General features: G+C 39.0%; 1 protein-coding gene across 1 annotated transcript in view; it reads left to right on the forward strand.

The window, feature by feature from the left end:
* The window catches only part of LOC122778416 (C-terminal-binding protein 1), a 29,382-nt gene extending 18,589 nt beyond the window's left edge, over positions 1-10,793 (forward strand). The window contains exons 4-11 of the mRNA XM_044040300.1: positions 901-1,004; positions 1,408-1,510; positions 1,946-2,070; positions 3,538-3,627; positions 4,391-4,521; positions 5,405-5,532; positions 5,905-6,019; positions 7,255-10,793. Coding sequence (XP_043896235.1) covers positions 901-1,004; positions 1,408-1,510; positions 1,946-2,070; positions 3,538-3,627; positions 4,391-4,521; positions 5,405-5,532; positions 5,905-6,019; positions 7,255-7,450 — 992 coding nt within the window. The 3' untranslated portion in view covers positions 7,451-10,793. The remainder of the gene's footprint in view (positions 1-900; positions 1,005-1,407; positions 1,511-1,945; positions 2,071-3,537; positions 3,628-4,390; positions 4,522-5,404; positions 5,533-5,904; positions 6,020-7,254) is intronic.
* The last annotated feature ends 11,190 nt before the right edge of the window (positions 10,794-21,983 follow it).

Raw genomic sequence — 21,983 nt, forward strand, 5'->3', positions numbered from 1 at the left:
TACAACAATACTATTATTGTTATTCTCAGGAGACAACTAGGGCTTAACAACTAATCGAAATGTTGTCTAAATTGCAATGACTTTCAAATCGCAGGAGGCGTAATTTTTGTTAAAGCTGAGATATTGTATCAAAATATCATTTTAGATTAATATAATTATTATTGTCTTGACCTTTACACATCTTATTCTACAAACTGAAGGGAACATCTTTGTTTCTCACAGATCTGCACAAATATCACACATTTTTTAAAATATGTTTTTCAAATGAAATGAGAATAAGTGTGGAAACACAAAATGCTTTCCATCTAGGAATACATTTTATCAGAAGTATTAGAAATGCTTTTATTTTGTGAAAGCCTGTAATGGAAAAACAACTATATATATATATATACACTACTAAGCATGTTATTCTAGTTTGTTTGCCTCGTGGCTAAATGCAGATCCCGCTCTGTGGCTGATTGGTCTGTTTGGGCAGTAAAAACATGTCAGTGCAAGACGACCTCCTTCATAAACAAGGCCCTTGTCTTAAGTACTTGTAAAAGGTTAAGAAAACCAAATGTTTTTTTATTTTCAAACCATAATAAACATACTTATGGGTAGTATATTAAATCCCTGCTGTTTTCTGCTTATATAAATACACTACTTTTTAATTAGTGGAGCGAAAAGGTACATTTAGTATCTCCCACTTTTAGCTTCACCAATATCCAATATCCGCCATATCTCCTTCCACCAAGATGTTCTGCCATTTAAAAGTTGCCAGCAGTGTTTGTAAAGAAGTGCTGACATCTTGCTTCTGCCTGCTTCTCCTCCGCCCAAATAGCTTTTTGCCAGACTTCATCCCGCTCCTAAAATTGCCCCAAAAGCAATTACTCATCCTTATCTGCTCTCTGGTTTGCACAGGCATCGCTGTATGTAATATGCCAGCAGCTTCAGTGGAGGAGACAGCGGACTCCACTCTGTGCCACATCCTCACCTTGTACCGACGCACCACGTGGCTGCATCAGGTTTGTGTGTCTCTGTGCGGCTGCCGATGTAACCGACTCAACCGGGTTTGAATGAGCCAATTCACACTGAAATGTATTGTTTTTAGAGATTGCACATTTTGCCCATCACAGTTTTGCTTCTCAACACTTAATAATAACAATTGTCCGCTGGCAAAATCGGCAAAATTGAAACGTTTCGTTTCCTTTAGAATGTTGCTGTATTTGAAAGACGTTGATGTAAGATGTAGAAGGTACAGTAAAAATGATTTGTTCCTCAAAGCAGTTGGTCATAATATCCAAAAGGATTAAGACTTAGAGGTTGTTTAATGCAGGGTCATATTATTATGAATTGTGAAGTAAACATGGATCATGTTAATGTGGTCATGTTTGCACGCCACTAATTGATGTCCGATGTTCATGCCAGGCTCTGAGGGAAGGCACACGGGTTCAGAGTGTGGAGCAGATACGTGAGGTGGCGTCGGGGGCAGCAAGGATCAGAGGAGAGACGCTGGGACTCATAGGACTTGGTGAGCAAAGAAATAAATGAAAAATGTGGTTATTGTTGAGTTGATTTTCCCCCGGTTCGGTTTGATATTCAGTCTTGTCACGCAGGTTCCCACTGTGGAAAGTTGTTAATCAAGCCATTTTCCTCTCTTTGGCATTTTAATTTTGAGAAGTTTTCCTCCTTAGCTCAGCTAAATTGGCCTCCTGAGGAGTTAGTGCCAATAAACTATAAGCGGATTAAACCTGAGGTAGAATGCTAATCTTTCCCCCCCGTACGGTCAGAGAATTTTCCACTCATAATAATGAGCAGACGTGAGTAGCCACAGCATTATGTAAAAATCAAAAGAAGAGGAATATTCCATGTACAAAATGTGAAGTGCTGTGTTTTTTTATGTTCCATCTGAACGAGTTGTCGTGCGAGTTGCAATTTGCCTGAATGTGTATTCATGTGTTTCTAGGTCGAGTGGGGCAGGCTGTGGCTCTGCGAGCCAAAGCCTTTGGCTTTAATGTGATTTTCTATGACCCTTATTTGGCTGACGGAGTAGAAAGATCCCTAGGACTTCAGAGGGTCACCACACTACAGGTAACACACACACACTGTGGTCTTTGAAATCAGCAATCATGCGTGTCACAAACAGTTTCTCCACAGAACCGTACACCTTTTCTTGAGTGATCATTTTCACATTTTCGGTGACGTTCAGTGTCAAAATGTTCATATTCTGAATCAATGTGAACGGGAAAAATCACTAATGTTTCATGTGCAACTTGAAAATACGGCATCTTTCCTGTCATTCAAGGACTTGAGGATTTAAAATTATCTTATTTTAAGGTGTAGTGTGCAACATTTAGAGTGGACTGGCAAAAATGTAAGCCTTTTTTTATGTTTAGTAAAAATGTTTATTTTCACACGGATTTTTACTATACAATAAGTGAAGGAATGACAAGCTTTCTGCTATGCCAAGGCCAGATCACTAATTCCTTCACACTGCACCAATATGACTCTTTTCAGTTCAGCAATAAAAACTATCCTAATGTAATGAGATAAATTAAAATAAATGTTTCTTACCATCATTTCAAGTTTGGTGATTTCAACGAGTTTTAGAGTCATTTTAAGAGTTATAAAGCATATTGATGTTGCCATAATATTTAATCTTGAGTGATATTGGTCAGAATAATCATGACATGACATTTCCATATGGCCACAAAAACCTAGTTACATCTAACATACAGTAAGAGGAGCCTGGTGAGAAGCTGATCAGTCACCAATAAATCTATGTGGCCGAAAATGACTTTTACATATGACTATTATGGTGCATTCCATTTACATATGAAGTCAACAGTAGGAGTGACATCACCTCCGAGCTCATCAAACATGGACTCAAATATGTACCTCAGAGCGAGACATTGCAACATTGACAACCTGTAGTTCTCAAACTGTGGTACGCAAGCTTCCTCTTGTGGTGCTTGGAGGAAAATACTCAGAACCGGAAATACTGTTCTACTTTATAAACCAGGGTATTTGATCGGATTGGAGGTGAGGGAATTTTTAGTGTGCAGAAAATTAAATAAATAATAGAGTCACCTTATCTCTCGCTCCATCTCGATCTAATTGCACTATACCAGTGTGTGAAGTATATGGGAGGAAGAGGAGGAGGAGGATGACAGAGCAAATATATCTGACTGGGAATAAATCAGCCTCCGGTGAAAAGTCCGTAGCTGACTTTGGGATATTGGCGTTACTTCGAGAGCATAATGTTTTCTCAGGTGCTACTTGGTATCAAAAGTTTGAGAACCAACGCTCTAAATGGTATTTGTTACACACAGAGAGCTTATCAACATGTCTATGGATTAAAACTGAACTGAACGATGTGCATGAATTGGAGTTGGAAGGTTGAGGGCCCACCTCAAATTGGATTGGATTCCAACTTCCAATTGCAAGTGAAAGCACCATTACAACACCTTTTTACGTTATGCTTTATAGCAGTGTTTCTACCAGGGTTAGTGTAAAAAACAATAGATAGTAACATAATTGACTGTTTTTCGTCCTCAGGACCTGCTTTTCCACTCTGACTGCGTCTCTCTACACTGCAGCCTGAACGAACACAACCACCACCTGATCAACGACTTCACCATCAAACAGGTGGAGGAGCACACATGCACATGCATGATATATTTATTTATTTATTCCATTTTACACTGTACTATAACCCAGGGCCATGAATATTACAGAAACCTACAGGACATACAGATAAATGAGGTTATGTCTATTTTCTACAGAAGTACAGCACTGAGGCACGGAGGAAGAAAGATGGGGAAAAAAACAGTTTGATTCAATAAAATATGGAATATTCATCGTTATGTTTAGAAACATTTGCAGGAGGTGCAGAAAACATAATTATTAGGGACATGTAATCGTTTGGTCCATAAAATGTTGATCAGTGTTGATCTAATGTGGAAATGATGTCTTTGCATGTCTTGTTTTGACCACAAAAGTTTAAAGTTTAAGTTAGTTTTTATTAATCCCCTTAGAGAAAGTATTCCTCTGCATTTTGACCCATCCTAGAATTAGGAGCAGTGGGCTGCCACACTGAGTAGCGCCCGGGGAGCATTGGGGGTTGGGTACATTGCTCAGTACCCCAGCCCTTTTTGGCCGGTTGGGGATTTGAACCCCAAAACAACCTGCCCAAAACAACCCGTTTGTTGTACAGAGCAAAGAAACCAGAAAATATTCTCATTTAAGAAGCTGAAAAAGCAGAAAACTTAGAATAGTAATTGTTTCAGGTCATGATATACTTGTGTATGTATATTGTTAAGATGAATATTTTATGTTCTCAGGCCATGTTTTGTCTTTCTACTGAAATGAAAGAGCGTGAGTCACCACATACTGTACGTGTGTGTTATAGATGCGTCAGGGGGCATTCCTGGTAAACACAGCCAGGGGAGGTTTGGTGGATGAGAAGGCTCTGGCTCAGGCTCTGAAGGAGGGAAGGATACGTGGAGCCGCTCTGGATGTGCATGAGACAGAACCCTTCAGGTAATGACCTCACTCTTTTGGGTTTTTTTTACTAACAGGACTGATGTGATTAAGGAAATGTTTATGCGATCAGGAGATTATGCTTTCTCCGCCAAGTGAGACAGCATTTAGTTCTTATTCATTCTCTTCTTCCAGCCTCATACTGAAGTTATGTGTTCATGCTTGGGCTGCATGATGAATCACAGAATAATAGAAATAACTATATGACTCAGATGAACTCCCTGACAAAACAGCATTATGATGATATATTCTGTAATGCCTCAGGAATTCAATGACCCTTATGATTTGATTTAATAATTTATTTTTTATGAAAAAGACCAATTATGAATCATATCACAGTTGCAATAGCTGTCAAAATAAAAGCAAAATAGCATTTTTTAAGTTATCTTATGCTTTAAATAACATGAATTCAAAACATTGAATTTAGGTAAAAATGTTCTCTTGGAAATGGCTATTTCATCTATCCAACATATTTTTATTTGGCTCCATATAAAACAATATTTTTGGGTCATAAATGACAAAAAACATATAAAAACATAATGTTCTCATTAGGAGAGCTTCAAAATAAATCGTGGAACAATTGTATGACCATCAAGATACATGAACAATTAATTTTCTATTTGATTAACTGACTTAATTTACATAACCATGCACCATAACAATCACAGTACACAGCATGACCATAAATATTGACTAATTGTAGAATTAATTGACATATTGACAAAATATCTTTGGGTTTTGACTGTTCCTTGACTAAAATAAGGGGTTTACAAGATAGAAATTGTAAAAGAGAAGTTTGGTTTTTTTAAGACAAAGCGACGTGCTGGATGACTGAAACTATAATACAATATACAGTGATTTTATTCATTGTTGGTTTAATCAGTTTCAGTCAGGGCGCACTGAAGGATGCCCCCAATCTGATCTGCACTCCTCACGCTGCCTGGTACAGTGAACAGGCTTCACTGGAAATGAGAGAGGAGGCAGCCAGGGAGATTCGAAGGGCTATTACAGGTAATGCACACACACACACACACACACACACTGAAATATGTAAACACAGGTCTCTGGTGACATGTCGTAGCTGTTGTGCGACAGTCAACCATCCGTCTTATTCTTTTAACAACCAGAGTCTCTGTTCTCTTAACCCCTTCCTATCCCACTTTTGTATTCTCAGTCTTTCTGCTATTTCCATTCTCTGGCTTGTGGTTTCCCCAGTGGCTCGGTCTGTTTACCAGTGGCCTGTTTAATCATGCCTACCTATTCTGTCTATGTAGAAAGTGGGTTATTGAAAAAAATCTGTTCTGAAAATGTAGTGCAGTACAAGTATTCTGGACTTTCTTTTAACAAACTCTTACTTTTTCATTTCTTCTCGTCTGTTTTCAGGTCGTATTCCAGACAGTCTGAAGAACTGTGTGAACAAAGAGTTTCTATCCCAGAACAACCACTGGACAGGAGTTGACCCATCGTCTGTCCATCCAGAGCTAAACGGGGCTTATAGGTAAGACGCATGAAAAGCCACCCAAATTTCAAATGACAGCAGAATGCCTTGTTTTTCATCCTTACTGTTATAATTTCCTGTTTTATGGCCCAGAGATCATTTTCAATTATAAATAGAACTATCATAAATAGGACACTGTATCTGTTTGTCCACAAGTGGGCCAGAAATCCATTTGTGAATTTCTTCACTGGCTGCCAATCAATTTTTGAGCTTTTGGAGCTTTGCATGGCCAAGCCTCCCACTTCATATTTCCAATCTCCTTATGTCAAACTCCTCAGCACGTCCCCTCAGGTCATCACACTTCTCTTATCCCTGTGCTGTATGAACTCTATTTATTCTTTTAAGAAGGAGTTGAAAATGTATCTTTTTAGACAAGGATTTTACTCAGGGTTGTATGTGCTCTTATTTTCCTTGCTGTAGTATTTTATTTAGGATTGTACAGCACTTTTTATCTGTGAAAAGTGCTATATAAATATAAATAAACTTGACTTACTTACTGACTAGCGCTGTTTAATATTTGCACATCAGACGATTTCACCATGGCTGAATGACACTATGGATTTTGTCTTTGTAATTCAGTGGGATGGCAGTCAAAATTATTTTTAGTTGATTGGATTTTTTTTTGCTTTAACCCTATGACACATAAGATAACATCAGACAACTGGGAAACATGAAGAACAAAATGTCTCAAGAATCTCTTGTCTTTTCAAACAAAAACAACTTTGTATATCTTAGTGAGGATTCCTCATAGACAACCGAGTACCTAACCCTAAAATCGGGTCTTAAAAAAGTCATTTAAAGTTGTCAAAATGTCCTCACAATGATATAAATACAAGTACATGAATAGGTTTGCAGAGCTGTTCTTCTTAGGACACTGCATTGACTTCCATTCATTTGGACAAAGCTGTATCCCAAACCTTAACCATAACTCGTCAATGCCTGACCTCATCCATAAACACACCACAATTCAAATCTAAGCTAAACTAAACTTAAACAGATCAGCTCAGATATGAGGTTCTGCGTCGTTAGGACGAGGCTTTAGTCTCCTAGGTCAGTGTTTATGCCAGAAAGGTCCTTAACGGATAAGAAATACAAGAACACAGACACACAATAACATTACTAAGGACCTTCTGTTATAAAGCACACTCTGTGACTGGGACATTTTCAGAAAATGTTTATAACTTATCTCAGTCTAACTCTTATCCTCTCTCTCTCTCTCTCTCTCTCTCCTTCAGGTATCCCGCAGGAGTTGTGAGCTTGCCAGCCGGCGGCCTCCCACCTCCAGTTGAAGGCATTGTGCCCAGCGCTGTGCCCATCACACATACCCTCCCGCCTGCTATCACACACCCTCCTCATGCCCCGTCTCCTGGACAAAACACAGTAAAGCCACCAGAGGGGGACAGAGAGCAGCATCCGAACGACCAACTGTAGCCACACACACACACATAAAAGCTTATCCATGTTGTCTGGTAACTGGAGGAGGTCGACATGGCAACCGGTGACAAAGCAGTGAGTTCCCTAGTGACAACTTATCAGATTTACAGATTGTCAGATCGACAGGTTGAGGTCCCAAAAAAACAGCCCATTCACCACTCGACAAAGAGGAAGAAGATGAAGATGATGTTAAAGAGGATGAGGAGCGGACAGCTGTCAAATGCTGTAACTCAAGCACAAGACAGTTGTCCTCTGCTCTGCCCAGAAGTCCCAAGAAAGACTGTAAAACTCAAGGTCCACAGTTTGATCTTCACACAACAACTTGACTAGATTTTTAAGTATTTTCCTCTGCCAGAAGTAAAAAACAACAACAACAAAACAACACATATTTCTTGATTTGGAAATATTTAAAAAAAGAAATCAAATTCTGCTGTCTTAGACTGTAGTGTGTCCAAAGTTAGAAGAGAGCCGTTCATGTCTTTCTCTCCCTTTCTGTGTGTCTTTCTCTTAGTTTGATGTACAAACAAGTAGTAGGTTATGAAATGAATGTAACCTGTCGGTGTACAGTTTTTAGACTTGCAGCAAGAAGTTACTGACATTTGTATCCCAGTCTTACACAAAAACAAGAGTTATGGGATCACTCTATGTAGCCAAACTGGTATGAGAACTGAAACATGTTTTGTTTTTTGTTTGTTTTTTTTTGTCCCCAAATTAACCAGCTCATCCATCCCTCCAAAAAAAAAGAGGCAGCTTTTTGCACACCATCTCAGGAAATTAAGTTTCCACGGTTGGTTTTCCCCCCTCCATATTCTTTCACCTTTTTGTTTGTGCTATGAACCTCATGCTTTTGTTTTTTTACCTGCTTGCCTTTTGCGTTCCACTACATTAGAAAGAGAACTTAAGTTCATCTAATGTCGGCTTTTGTTTGTCATGTTTAAAGGAGCATGTGATTTTGCTCTTGGACATTATGTAAATGTTTCTCCCAAATTGAAGGGGTTGTGGGAGGAAAGGCTGCAGGCAGGTGGCAAAATGGTATGCTTGGCTTGAGCGACTTCATTACCAGTCACAATTTCTAAATTGCAAAACAGACTGGATGTGTTAATTACTGTGTATGACAAAGCCGCTTGTCCATGAGGTGATTCTTCTAAAATTGTAGTTATCTTTGTCTTGTTCTTGTGCGATGATCCAGTACTTCCACAATCACACAGTAACCGTTCGACACAGCGAGGTTTACAAATGACGCACAGCACTGATGGATCGGTGTTTTGCTTCTTGCTGCTAAATAAGTATTTCACAAAAGTCGTCTAGCTCTGGATAAATCATTCACATCCTCTTGAAGACAGTTAATGCAAGTGGAAAGATGAGGAACAGTTGTGTGCTTGATGTTTGGTCAAAACAATTTTTGTTTTTATATTTTTGATTTTCTCCAATATCATCTTTTTTTAAGAATAATTTGAAAAAAAAAAAGATTCCTGGTGTGTCATTTTAAAGAGCTCTCTAAAAGAGAAACAATCTACTTGTGCAAACAAAAAACTATGGTTTTACAAAACCGCGAGTGACATCATGGCTACACAAGAAAAGATATTTAATGATAGCATGTCAGAATGTATGAATTGTTCCAGTAGAATCCCTTTAACATTTCACGATGGCTCCTTCCTGAGTATACCGTTTAGCCACCCTCTGTGGCTTCTGTCTATGTGTACATATGGTGTTCTGCCTGCCTGTGTCAATGTGACTTGGTTGTATCTGTGTCTAAAGAAAAAAAAAAAAACAGCACTGGGAGGAGGGGTGGTGACTAGCACTCAACATTACAAATACTGCCATCCAAATACATAAGTTAAAAAAGAATAACTCTCTGACTTAAAGGTCCAGTGGTGTAAGAATTAGAGGCATTGAACGGTGGCGACTTCAGATTGGAACAAATGAAGGACTCCTTTGCTCATGCCCACTTTCCCAAGCGTGTGAGGGAACTACAGTGGCCTTTGCACAACAGAAAGGATGTCACCCTTCTTCCTTAGCATAGTAAGCTCCTGCTTTAAAATGAGAAAGGCACACTTGTCTGTGGCACCCTTTACACCTGGCATTAGAATTCTCCCCTTACGTCACCTCCCTCCATTCTTCTGCAAAGATTTCCAGCAGCAGACTACAGCGTCACGTCCTATGTGCTGCCATATCAACAAATGCATGTGAAGTCGCTCTATTGCATAGACTTCTCTTTGCTTTTCAAAGCGGGGGAAGAAGTTGTGGAAAGACGACAAAAGCAGAGGAGACTGCACAGTTTTGTCGTCATTTTCACATTAGCTGTGGTTGGAGCTACCAACGTATTTCCACTCACATAGTGGAGATGCATCAGAGACTCGTTGCATTTACACTTCTGTTCAATGTGGACACAATTTTTACTGCCAGGTGTAATGGTGGCCTCCTTAATGCAAGGCAATTGCTTAAAGTGCATAAAATAAAGATACAAAAGCATGATTACACACTTACACAAACATACTTATGGCTAGTATGTTCAATCTTTTGCCATTAAATCCTCCCAAATGTCCTCACTGGAACTTTAAGATAGCGAATTGAGCCAAACTTTTTACTGGTCACATTCCCACAATGCGACAACCAAACAAAACTGTTAAGTCAGGGGTAAAACACCTGACGGTCTCTCCCTCATGATGAATATTTATTACCGATTCCAGCTCCTGTGTTGTTGGTGTTAGCGGGCCCAGCTGAGTGACGGTGCTTTCTCAACCCCCTTCTACCAGCAGCTGAGTAGTTAAAACAGTCAACTGTTGCCTACCTGGTCGTCTTCATGGTGAGGTAGTCAGTGTAGCAATCAGGGATGGAAATTTCACAAGGCCAAGCTAGTGTCAGCCAGATACCAAACAGGGGATTTTGTCCAGAACCTCCAAAACACTGAAAGGAATGTGCAAATATTTTGGACGTTATGCTTCATCTTTCCTCACCAGATGCCTGTCATTGTGTGGAGGAGAAACTCTTCAGTTGTATTTCAGTCTAATATAAACTCAAAGCATTCCTTACTCAAACCAATGAGTGCCACAATCAACAACAGCACACTGTTTGTTTTTTTTGTTTTTTTGTTTGATTGTTTTCAAGCGACAAAGTGCTCTTTGAAATTCCATCCCTGATAGTGACAAACAGTCCACTGTTGCCTACCTTGGTCCCTTTTATGGTATAGTAGGCGTAGCAATATACAGTATACATATTCTATATTCTACAGTAAATATCATTATTTTTGGTCAAAACTGACAACCTGACAAAGATATGTTTGTGACTGTATGCATTTGTATGAATTATTTTAAAAGGAAATAAACTGTGGAAAGGTGAAGTGTGCCTCTGATCTTTTTTTGCGGAAGGGATAGGTTGGCTTTTTAATCTCATGTGTGGGAAAAATGACGATTAAGTGAAAGTGAAAGTCCTTTTAAAAAGGTCCAATATGCAATAATTGAGCACTACTAAAGCATCGTAGTTGAGTATGCATGTCAGACCAAAATAAGAGTCATAGCGTAAACTAATGTCAGTGAGCTATAATGCCTACTCGAGCAAGCTCTCCCTTCTCCGATGCCCTTCTAGCCAATGACTAAGCTTTTTTTGGAAATAAATATAGTCAGCCTATAGTTAGCCTTTAGCTGGGTGCCTTGATCGACTGGAGCTGCTTGTTTGCTCTTGTGCATGTTTAAAATAGCCCAATTCAAACATACCATAAATACAAGAATCAGTATTTCCAACAGTACTCAAAGGCAACAACTGGACCAGATACCAAAAGAGTGGCCCATTTATGACATTCTCTGCTCAAGACATTAATCCTCTACTAAAAAAAACCTTTAGATCCCTCACACAGGCATGAATAATATTTCAGATATTTTTCTGAAAAGTTATAATGCACAGCTTTAAAATTGTTACTCTCATTTATCAAAGTAAATGTTATTACTTATGGTATATTTCAGTGCCAGTTACCCATGGACTCCACCAGGTGTCACCAAAATAGCTGCTGCACTACAGACAAGAACGCCAGCATTGAATAATATGTGAATCTGCACGAACTCTGCTATTCAGGTCTGTTTTAGAGTTTAATCTATGGCCGCAATAAATTCATATTTATTCCTCTGTCCTTTTCCAGGCGTATAAAGTGCACAAGTGAAGCAGCATCGCAGTGGTTGTCAACACTTCCTGTGACAGTCAAGCACTCACCTGCAAACATTCACTGGTCAAATAAAACAGCTAGAATAATTAAATCATCATCCAATAAATACAACTACAACCCTCATATTATGAAGTTTTGATTTAAAAGGTGTGGGGAGGAAAATAACATATTGACTGTGATAACTTTTCGCTGTCTGTATTTCTGTGTGGTTTAGAGTTGGACATAAAAAAAAAAACACCAATGATTGAAAGACCTCAAGGGGAATCTTATGAAATCGGAAACACTATATTTTTTGGACAGCACGAAGGAGAACGAAGGTTTGTTTGTAATTATGGAAGTGTGTTTTGTTTCAGATATTTGCAGTGCGGAAATCAATTGGGTATGGTTGGATTCTAGTTGGAAAAGTAAAGGTTTAGTACAAACATGTATGTGTCTAGCTTACACTTAGAAGTGCTTTTCCACGACTGAGACTAAATTATACATACATTATCAATATAGATTAGATTGTGGGGTTTATAGATTATGGCCTACCTAAATTTGTTGTGTAGAAATTACAGACTTATTTTGTGAAGACCATTGTGAAGACACAGCAATAGCAAGATGCTGGTAAGAACAAAGCTATTTTTCCTCACAGTTGGCACTGTCATGACAAGCAGTCCTGCATTGGAAACAAGATGGATGCCAGGGTGAACACTCATCCCTTCATTGTTATGAAAACAGAATAATAATTTATCATTTGTCTGCGAAAACCCCGTTCTGGTAAAAGATCAACAAGGCTATTACACTGAGTACTCAGATTTATCATCATAATGACAAGTTTAAGTCAAAATAATATCTAATTCAACTTCCAGGTCCAGTGGGTAACATTTAGTTGGAACAAACTCGTCAGAGCATGTTTTCCAAGAGGAATTTTGAATTTTGAAGCAGAATCTTACTATGCAAACAAAGAAGAATTACATCCTTTCTGGTATGACACCGTAGGTAAAGGGAGGTAAAGGTTTGGAACAATTTGCAGCCTCACCACTAGATGTCACTAAGTGTTATACACTGAACCTTTAATTTTTATATATATATACATATATAAAAATTCTGTGATCATTGGAATTTGGAAGGAAGTGATGCGACTTAAAGCCAGTCTTATATATTAGCGAGCAGTCTATATATACATATATATATGTATATATATATATATAGATACACATATATATGTGTGTGTATATACATATACACACACATATATACACATATATAGATATATATATCGATATGTATACACAGCTCGACTCTATACGGTTTGGGCCACAGGCATGTCGTCTATAGCTCCATAGTACCTCCTCAAGGTCGTCATAGCACGGCTGCACAAAACTGCCAAGGCGTCGTTTCATACGCGAGACAAACACACAAACTAGTGCCGAGCAAAGCAGTTATTTTCGGTGTAACTGAATCATTAGAATCAGTTAAATAAAAATATTAGTTCAGTACTTCCTGCATGACCAGAGAGCAGCAGACTCCGTCTGACAAAGTTACTGAACCAAAAATATGGCTGAACAGGTTGTGACTCACAATCGCCGGCTTTCAGCAGTACTATCGCTAAATACACCGGACTGAGATTTTAGAAATGTCCTTGCTAAATGTTGGAGATTAACGCATGTTTTTCATGATTTTTAAAGTCTTTTTAACTGATCTACAGTTCAACATTGTTTGGTTTGATTCTTGCGTCAGTCGTCGCACTCAAGACTCTTCCAGTGACAACACTTTTTGAACTCTTGGAACCTCACCAGAGAAGGTACTAAAAAACTACTACTAAAGTAGTATCCATAACGGAAAAGCAAAATATACCGAGCAGAGCTGAGCCGGGCCGAGCCAGAATTGTATACTGTAGTGGAAAAGCGCCATTTGTTTGGAGATGCCAAATCTGTTCTTCCTCTGTCTTTGTCCAATGGTAGAGCAGAAATGGTTGTTAGCTGCCAATCACATGTAACCTCATCTTGAACTGAACTTCAGACACTGGACACGGAGCGACATCTACATCATCACTCTGTCTTTGTTTTTCTCTTCATCCATCTCTGTTTTGCTCCCAACATATCCCAAAATCACTCCATTGCACTCTTTGTCCCTTCCTCTCTGGTTCATCCATTCAGGGTTACAACCACTGGAACAAGCTCTCCAGCAGCTGGAAACTCAAGATAGTTTAATCTAAATCTCAGGACGCAGGATGGGAACCAGATGCAATAAAAAATGAAAATAATCAGCGGGCACATTATATTCAGCTAGCATTGAGGACCTCCAAATGGCACGTCACACAAGGAAAGAGACATTTTCATGAATTTACCACCATGACCATCTTCATAAGACATAAATTCGAAGGTTAGAGACGGTCACGTCTTCCATTGTGAATTTAGATGACACTTGGAGATTTAAGAGATGCTGCCTTTTTTTAAGGAGGAGGGACATTTGGGGGAATAGGTGAAAGACTAATGCTTTCCGCTTGTTAAGGAAATACCTTGAAGCTGCCCCTGAGCAAGACACTTAACATTAATCCATGTTATAGCATAATAATTGTGTTTTACAGGGTTCAAGTGGAAGAGTGAGGCCTTTTGTCCTTGTTAAACCCTTGGCAGTCGGACAAGAGACTGAGGCACAGAAACAAACAAAAGCCTTCTCCAAACAACTGAAAAGATGATGGATGGCAGAATGAGTGACTGAAGAAAAAATGTTTTCCCATTTCAAATGTAATGTAAATAAAAAGTGGATTTCTCAACTTCACGGTTTATTGTACTACTCTGATCCAAGAATATTTCTTGAGTTCAAAAGTCTTTATTATACACGACATCTACTTTTAGGTGCACTCCAAGAGTTCTAAAAGATAATTCAAAACATTTTTCAGATTCATGTCCAGACACCCTGTTTGGGCCCAAACAGCTGTCCTCTCCTAAGACCTATAGCTTGATAAGATATCAAGGCAAGTTTTTGGCTTGATATCAACTTTCTGCCTGACTGAGAGGTTCGGACCAAGTAGTAGGCAAAAAAACAGATGTCTTGATTTTCTACAATAAATGACATTGACATTATACAATGTGATACAGGTTTTAGACCACACACACACACACATCGATGGCTTATGACATGTTAACTTCGTGTCGTGTCAAATTTGAACACTCTTTGTGGAAAGCACTGTACGTGAAAAAGATATATGCGTGCAGCACGACACGGGTTCGTGGTTGATGATGGACATGGAGGAAATGGGTGTATTTCCACTTCCTCGTTGCCCTCATCTCCCTCTCCTGTCCCTCTGCTCTTCTCACCTTTCCTCGCACCTCTATGTGGTTTATTCCTCCATTTTCTCTCTCCTCCCCTCAAATGGACTTAGTCCAAATAAAGCCAAACAAAGCATTATTATCCAGAAAACGTGGTGGGTGCCACAACACTGCGAAGGTGAGACACTCCGCTGAGACGAGTTCCCCCCACCAAAATGCAGGATTTCCATTAGCATTTGTTTCAGAGGCAGGTTTCTAAATCCAATGGGTCCACATATGGTTTCATAGGGCCCTTCCACCCTGCCAAGAAAAATGTTAACAACACCGGACACGTGCTTGTAAATGTCAACTGCTGCTGGAAAGGTGCTACCTCCATTGGCTGCTTTGGCAGGTCATCAATATTTTGCTGGTGGAGAGCAGAAATTGTGTGTGCAATATTTTCACAATTTATAATTTTTCACAAACTATATATCTGGCCACCGTTGTGTCACACATGTATTATGACAGTAGAACCGAGCTGCCTCACCAAACCGAACTTGAGGATGGAAGACCTCTGACTGTTTTGGCAGCAATTCTTACCAAAGTCATGATACAGAGATGCAGCACAAAGACTGTTGTCAATTTGCAAGAGATATTTAAACCCTTTGACAACAGCTGTCGACCATAACGCCAAACCGACGTTTGGGTTTTGTTGATGTCTGTTCCTTGAATACCTCGTTCAATTTCTTGGGTTTTAACAAAGCAAAAATACTGGCTCTTATTCCTTAACTCGGTCTGGTAAAGTAGATTATATTATTATCTCTGGCCTAATAGGTTTTATTAGACCCATATGATGTTGGAAGACTTTGTGCAACAGTTTATATGAAGTTTATATGAAATAAAGACTGTTGGACGGGGCTTGAGCTGCTGGAGAAACTGCATGGAATCAAACGTGAGGACAAAGATTATGAGAAAGACAGCTAAAGATACAAACAGAAAGGAGCAAAAGAAGACAGAAGAAGTAGAGGGAAAAAATACGAAGGAGAAAAAGATGGAGAAAGGTTGATGAGGTGACAGAGGCCCCTCTATTAAAACAGGTCATTTCAATTACTGGAACATGACACATTCCATTAACCTAAAAATCAGCTTTTTCCAATTACACTGTTTATATTTTTCAACGTGACGTGAGGTCACGTTTTCACATTTCCACTCAACACATGGGTTTGTATTTGTTTGTCTCCTAAACAAATCTGAGTCAGTGGTGACCCAGTTTCAGCCACCAGGTTCCTGGAATACTTTGTTATTTTTATGCCTAAATGTGTCTGAGGTGGGAGGAGCTGACACTTGACAGATGCCATGTGACTCCTATAAAGGAACTCCTAATAAGGCAAACACACGTAGATGTAGCACTATTAAGCAGGCAAGCCTAAAAACTATCAATAGAGGGAGAACAAAATATGGTAAACACTGTTTTTATGACTATTCAGTGCTGGTGGTGCTGCAAAGCCACTTAACTTTCAAAAATGCCCATCCAAAAAGACAGAACTATACATAATCTGACACTGTTTGTTTCATTGTTGCTGTATTCTATAGAAAATTATGTTCAAGCGCACATATTGTCCAGTGAAACACACAAACTCACTCACCTCTTGAGAGATTAATGCAGACTTGTTAGTACATAAATGTGACTTTAAGGTTTTAAAACTCTCGTGCACAGATATGATCAGTATTCAGGTCTATTCCTTATCCACTCATCACAGCAGAGGCTGGGGGGTATCAAAACTTAACATGAGACTGAAAGACATTTTGAATTCTCATTTTAAAGTTGCCTAATAGCAAGAGCCTGTTTTCATAGACTTTCTGTATATTTCCAAAGCAAAACCACAGACGCCGTGTTCAACTTGATCCCAAGAAACATCAAATCATCTGCAGAAGCACCCAGTGTTATTTGAACAAATCAAGAGGAGATTTCTTCTAGGAATGGAGAATAAATTCATTTCACATGGCAGCGCTTCATTCTGTCACAGATTAATAACAGCCTGTTTTCCAAACTTCGATCCAGGAAGCTGTTTCTGAGAGGTCTTCGTCACTTGACTTAAAGCGTAAAGGCCAACACAGATGATCTTAGCTATAATATGCACATGGATACATAAACCAGACAGACAGGCATATAGCCAGAATAACTGGTGGCATGCCAGTGATTTTAAAGATTTAGGACTATGCATTTATTCTGCAGCTAAGATTGGGCCAGAATACAAATTGTGTAACTGGTTTGATTTTAAGCCAAAAACCAGACTGGACCAGTATATCAAGGAGTTGGAACTCACTGAATTGTTGCCACTGAGTAGTACACAATAAGTGAAGTGATTCCAATCCTGTGGGTGGCAAAAATGCACCTCTATGTCTGTTTGTGAGGCAGTACAACAGTACGTTCTATTCCTGCGAACAAAAGTTGTCATGTTGGTTCTAGTTTTCCTCGAGGATACCACTGGGTCTGCCATAAATTGCACTCATGTTGATTTATGTCAATACTGATTGCTGTGTTCTAAATCCTGTCAGTTGTAGCAGCTGTCGAAATTTTGACAAAAGTTGCTCAGGACATTCTCCAGAGGTTCACCTGCCAGCTCCCAAGTCAAATTTCTGGATAATGTCTGTGAGAGCACATGCGAGAACACAGCAGGAGAAACTAATGATAATTTAGATATCGGTGAAAAATCTGCTCTCTCCATCATACTCCATTACATTATCCAAATTGTATGTCTGAAAACAATTCATGTCAACCTTAATCTTGCAGTGGATCACATTAAAAATACTTGATACAACTCAAATGTCTATTATTATGTACAATCAAACAATTTTCAGTTGTACACTGATGTGTTAAACCATGGCTGGATTACACATTAATATGGTCACTGACAACATCAGAAAAGTCTATATTGGTGTAAATGAGTCAACCTCAACTGACAAAGTAATTACGTTTGTCTGAGCCAAGCAATGTCTCATACACAAGAGTTTTTTTCTTGCTGATCCCATTCACCTGAAATCTTTTGTTTCTTTCCTGTTCTTTCTTTTTTTTTTTTAATTGGGTGTGTTGTAGGACAAAATAAGTCTCTAAGTCTCTATGGACAATAATGAATTAAGTTGTTGGGCTTCTTCAACCGTTGTGGTTGAGGTTCCCCTTTACTAGCCAAAATGTTACTACTGCTTAAGTAACACTACTTCTACACCAGTGCCTTGTCCACTACAACCCACACGTTGATTGATTTTTGCAGAAAATTGTATGAAAAGCAGAAGCAACTTCAGGTGTTATGAAGTATATCCAGTGGTGGGCTGTCATGACCAGCAGGGCCTTCTCTGCTGGCCCTGACAATATCAAAAAAGTAATTTTTTTAATAATCACATTAATGTGTGTCTGAACGTGTCAGAATTCAATTACTTTTTCAGTATGTTACGATTATATTTTCAGAAAGAATATGGATATTTTTTGTGAAGCTGAGCTGGATTTTCCATATGTCATTAAACGCAATATAGCTCCGAGGACCTGCCCTAGTAGTATTGCTGGCCTTTCGTTGAAGCTGCCATTTCCTATTTGTTTATAACTTTGACTGACATGTGTCGGCAGCCAATCAAAATTTGATGCATAGTGACAGAAAGCCCCAGGCCCAGCGATGTGTCTGGCGCTAGCCCCTGCTGTTGTCATCAACGACGTTTGAACCTGTGGCGGGTTTTGAAGTAAACTATGGCCACTGCATTAACACCACCGATCTATCATGTTTCTGATCTCCTTTGTGTGCACTTTTCACTCCGATTGTTCAAGAGGAAGACCTACACCGATAAGGTACATCATTTCCGGTAGTTGGAGTGTTAATGATAAATTGATAACATTTTTTAGAAGTGGTGAGGACAAAACTGTTGATCATAAATAATGTTCCCCGCGTATCTGACGCCTATGCTTATGTGGAAGCTTGTTTTTGTGTCATATAGTGGCTTGTGAAATTGCGGTTGCTGAGTGACATAACGGAAGATGTGGTGGTAATGATGCAGTAGCCTATAGATGTGCAGTGGTGTGCGTGTGCGCTATGGTTGTTGCAGATCAACTGTCTTGTGAATATAGTGCATAATAGTGTGTTTTGTATGTGGTTGTGTTTGTGCATGTTTTTTTTTTTTTTTTTACTGAAGGCCCTGTCGTACGCTACTGAGTATATCACAATATAATCTGAACTGAAGCTCCGTGAGGGATGTTTTAATGTACAACAGGGGTCAATCTGCTAAAGAACAGATTCACTTTATGGTCTCCAATAGCATAGCTGTTCTGCAGGCCAGATGTACATTTCTTCTTTATTTTTCAAAGTGAGGACAGTGTTATGCACTGTATCCAGTTTTCTATCTGGGCTGAACATTTGGTGTTACAGGTTTTACTGTCAAGTAAATGGAGACAGTGATTCTTTGTAGGAGGTTTATTGGCATACATTTAATATGCTACATATACCTATGTATTTTTGACAAGAGCCTTGTTTTTACAGAGGCTGCCATCTTGCACTGACATGTCTCTACCAAATATACGTGTGTTTTGTACTGTGCAATAAACTGTTATTTCACGAACAACGAACAAATGCTCTGCCCAAGTAAACCTGATCCATAAACCAACAAAGATGAAGGAGAAAATGACAGAGAGTGGCAAGAGAGCTGTTAAAGGTTTTTAACAGCCTTTCTGGTATGCAAAGGCCACCATAGATCCCAAATGCACAAGGGACAGAGAGAGGTGAGCAGTAGAGTCCTGAGTCACAATCTTCAGTCGCACCATTAGAGGTCACTAATTCTCACAAACCTGATCTTTAATGCAATAAATATCTCATATATAATTTGAAGGGAATGAGTTTCCTCCGATTCTCTCCTAAGATACTAGTCCAGTAAGAAGAACATGTGATTATAACATAGGGACTGAGTTTATGCAAACTATGATGCATTGTTGACTTCAGAAGAGTTCCTATAATAACTGTTATTGAACTAGATTGCAATGTGCAAGGATAAGACTGTGAATATAAGAAAGAAGTGAGTAAGTGGTGTTTGTGTGAGACTGACGAGTTGGATAGAAACGACATCCTTTAGTTCAAATTTCATATTAGAAAACATACCGTAGATGTGTATACACCTAATGTAAGAGACAGACAGGTCCAGAAACAGAGGTAATGAGTGTTCCTCTCAATCACCCCCAGCTGCCACATTTCTGCTTGCATTTCTCACATCCATCTTCATTATTTAATTAAAAGAGAAACCTAAAACGGCGACTGGCAAGGTCATTGATGTAGAATATTGGGCAGTAACTGCATACACCTATGAAAACAAACTTCGGCTCTTGTTACACCGTCAGAGGAAACCAGAGGTAGGAAGAAACAGATTATGGTGTTACAGTAATCTCATTATACATAATAGCTCTTATCCTACTCCAACACTTCAAACTTCAGTTACATAAAATGATCAGTATAGCTGATTTTTACTTGAAGTTGTTTCGACTTTTTACATACATACAATATTTTAGCTAATGGATTGTTCCAACACTACATAATATAAAAGGCTGGGGAGAAACCATGGAAAAAGATGTGGAGAAATCAAAAAGCTAGAGCAACCCTCAGCAGTGATTTATACTTTTCCAAACAGGGACATCAGGGTGGTCCAGGAAACTAAATTATTAACCAGTGGTTGATGGGTTTCTTAAATGTACTTATTCAGTCTCATGTTAGGTATTGAGGCTGAAGTGGAGGTATATATTTATTATTACTGCAAATATCAGTTCAAAACATTGACGAAAAAAAGATTTAACTGTGCAAATTGAATGAGCATATCAATACTAACTAATAAAGGCTGCACCTTGTGGAATACACAATTTCCCCTCAAAACGTCTCTCAAATATCATCACAAATCAGAGCTAAAGCTTTTTCTGGCACAGAGAAGTCTCAGTAGTGCATACAAAGGTTACATAAGAAATTGGCCAGAACCAACTCTGGCAGAACGGCACCCAGAAAAAAAATTATAGGGTAAAGTTAACAGGGTTATTGGGGACATTTTGAAATGAATGCATCGTCACAAATAACGTTTGAAAAAGTATTGAGGCAAATGTTTGTCAAATTTGCAAAGTATCAGACAAATGTGAATTTTGACCTGATGAACTTGGAAATGACATTATTGCAATTTATCACCTAAGAGACACGGACGTGTGAATTGTACCAAGTGTGCAGAATCAACAGTTGCCCTGTGAACAACAAAAAAAACCAAGACGAATGGGAATTAACGACTATCAAAAGGTTCAGTCTTTATCGCATTAATACTGCACAATGCACAATACTGAACACAAAACACACACAGGCTTGAACAGCTATTCTTCCTATGATGCTATACTGACTTCCATTCATTTGGACAGCCGAAACAAAGCTTTATCCATATCCTTAACCATTAACAGTTAATGCCAAACTCAGCCAGTTCCTCAGGTTTTGGTCTCTCCGTAAGAGTTTTGACCCTGAGAAGGTCAGTGTTTATGCGAGAAAAGACGCACACTTACTGCAACTACTGTAAGTCCAACTCTATGTTCTCTGCCTGGTTGGCATCTGTATAAAGGCTTGAGGATCCTCTGCTCCAAAAAACTGACAAGACCATTTTGTTTTAAGTCCAGTCTTCATAAGCTTCTTCCAAAATCTTGTAGTGAAAGATGCCACAGAAAGTGATATAATACAGTCTATGCCTGTGCCACAGGCTCTGAGAATGGCATGTTATTAATCTGATACTAGATACAAATAATAGTGAGACAAGTATGCCTCTAGTACCCCAGTGAAAGCCTTGACATTTTACCCACTGTCACCAACACCACACACCCCCTGATGCTTGCACCTGATATTATTTGCTGACTGCAATCTTTCACTGCACCTGCTTTTGACACTATCCATGTAAAAATGCTCAAAATCCCTACTTCCACCTGGCCAAATCCAGCATGTGAGTGGGAGAGCTAAGTGTGGGTTCTGGAGGTTTCATTTGACTTCACCAGTTCAGCCAGGTTCATGAAAGAAGCAGGTGCTTCTGGTAGTTGTTTTCTAGTGTAAAGACAACATCTGAGTTACTGGAAAACAGAGCAGCATCATCCAACAGA

The sequence above is a fragment of the Solea senegalensis genome, linkage group LG12 (assembly GCF_019176455.1).
Source record: "Solea senegalensis isolate Sse05_10M linkage group LG12, IFAPA_SoseM_1, whole genome shotgun sequence".
In the NCBI taxonomy this organism is placed as follows: domain Eukaryota; kingdom Metazoa; phylum Chordata; class Actinopteri; order Pleuronectiformes; family Soleidae; genus Solea; species Solea senegalensis.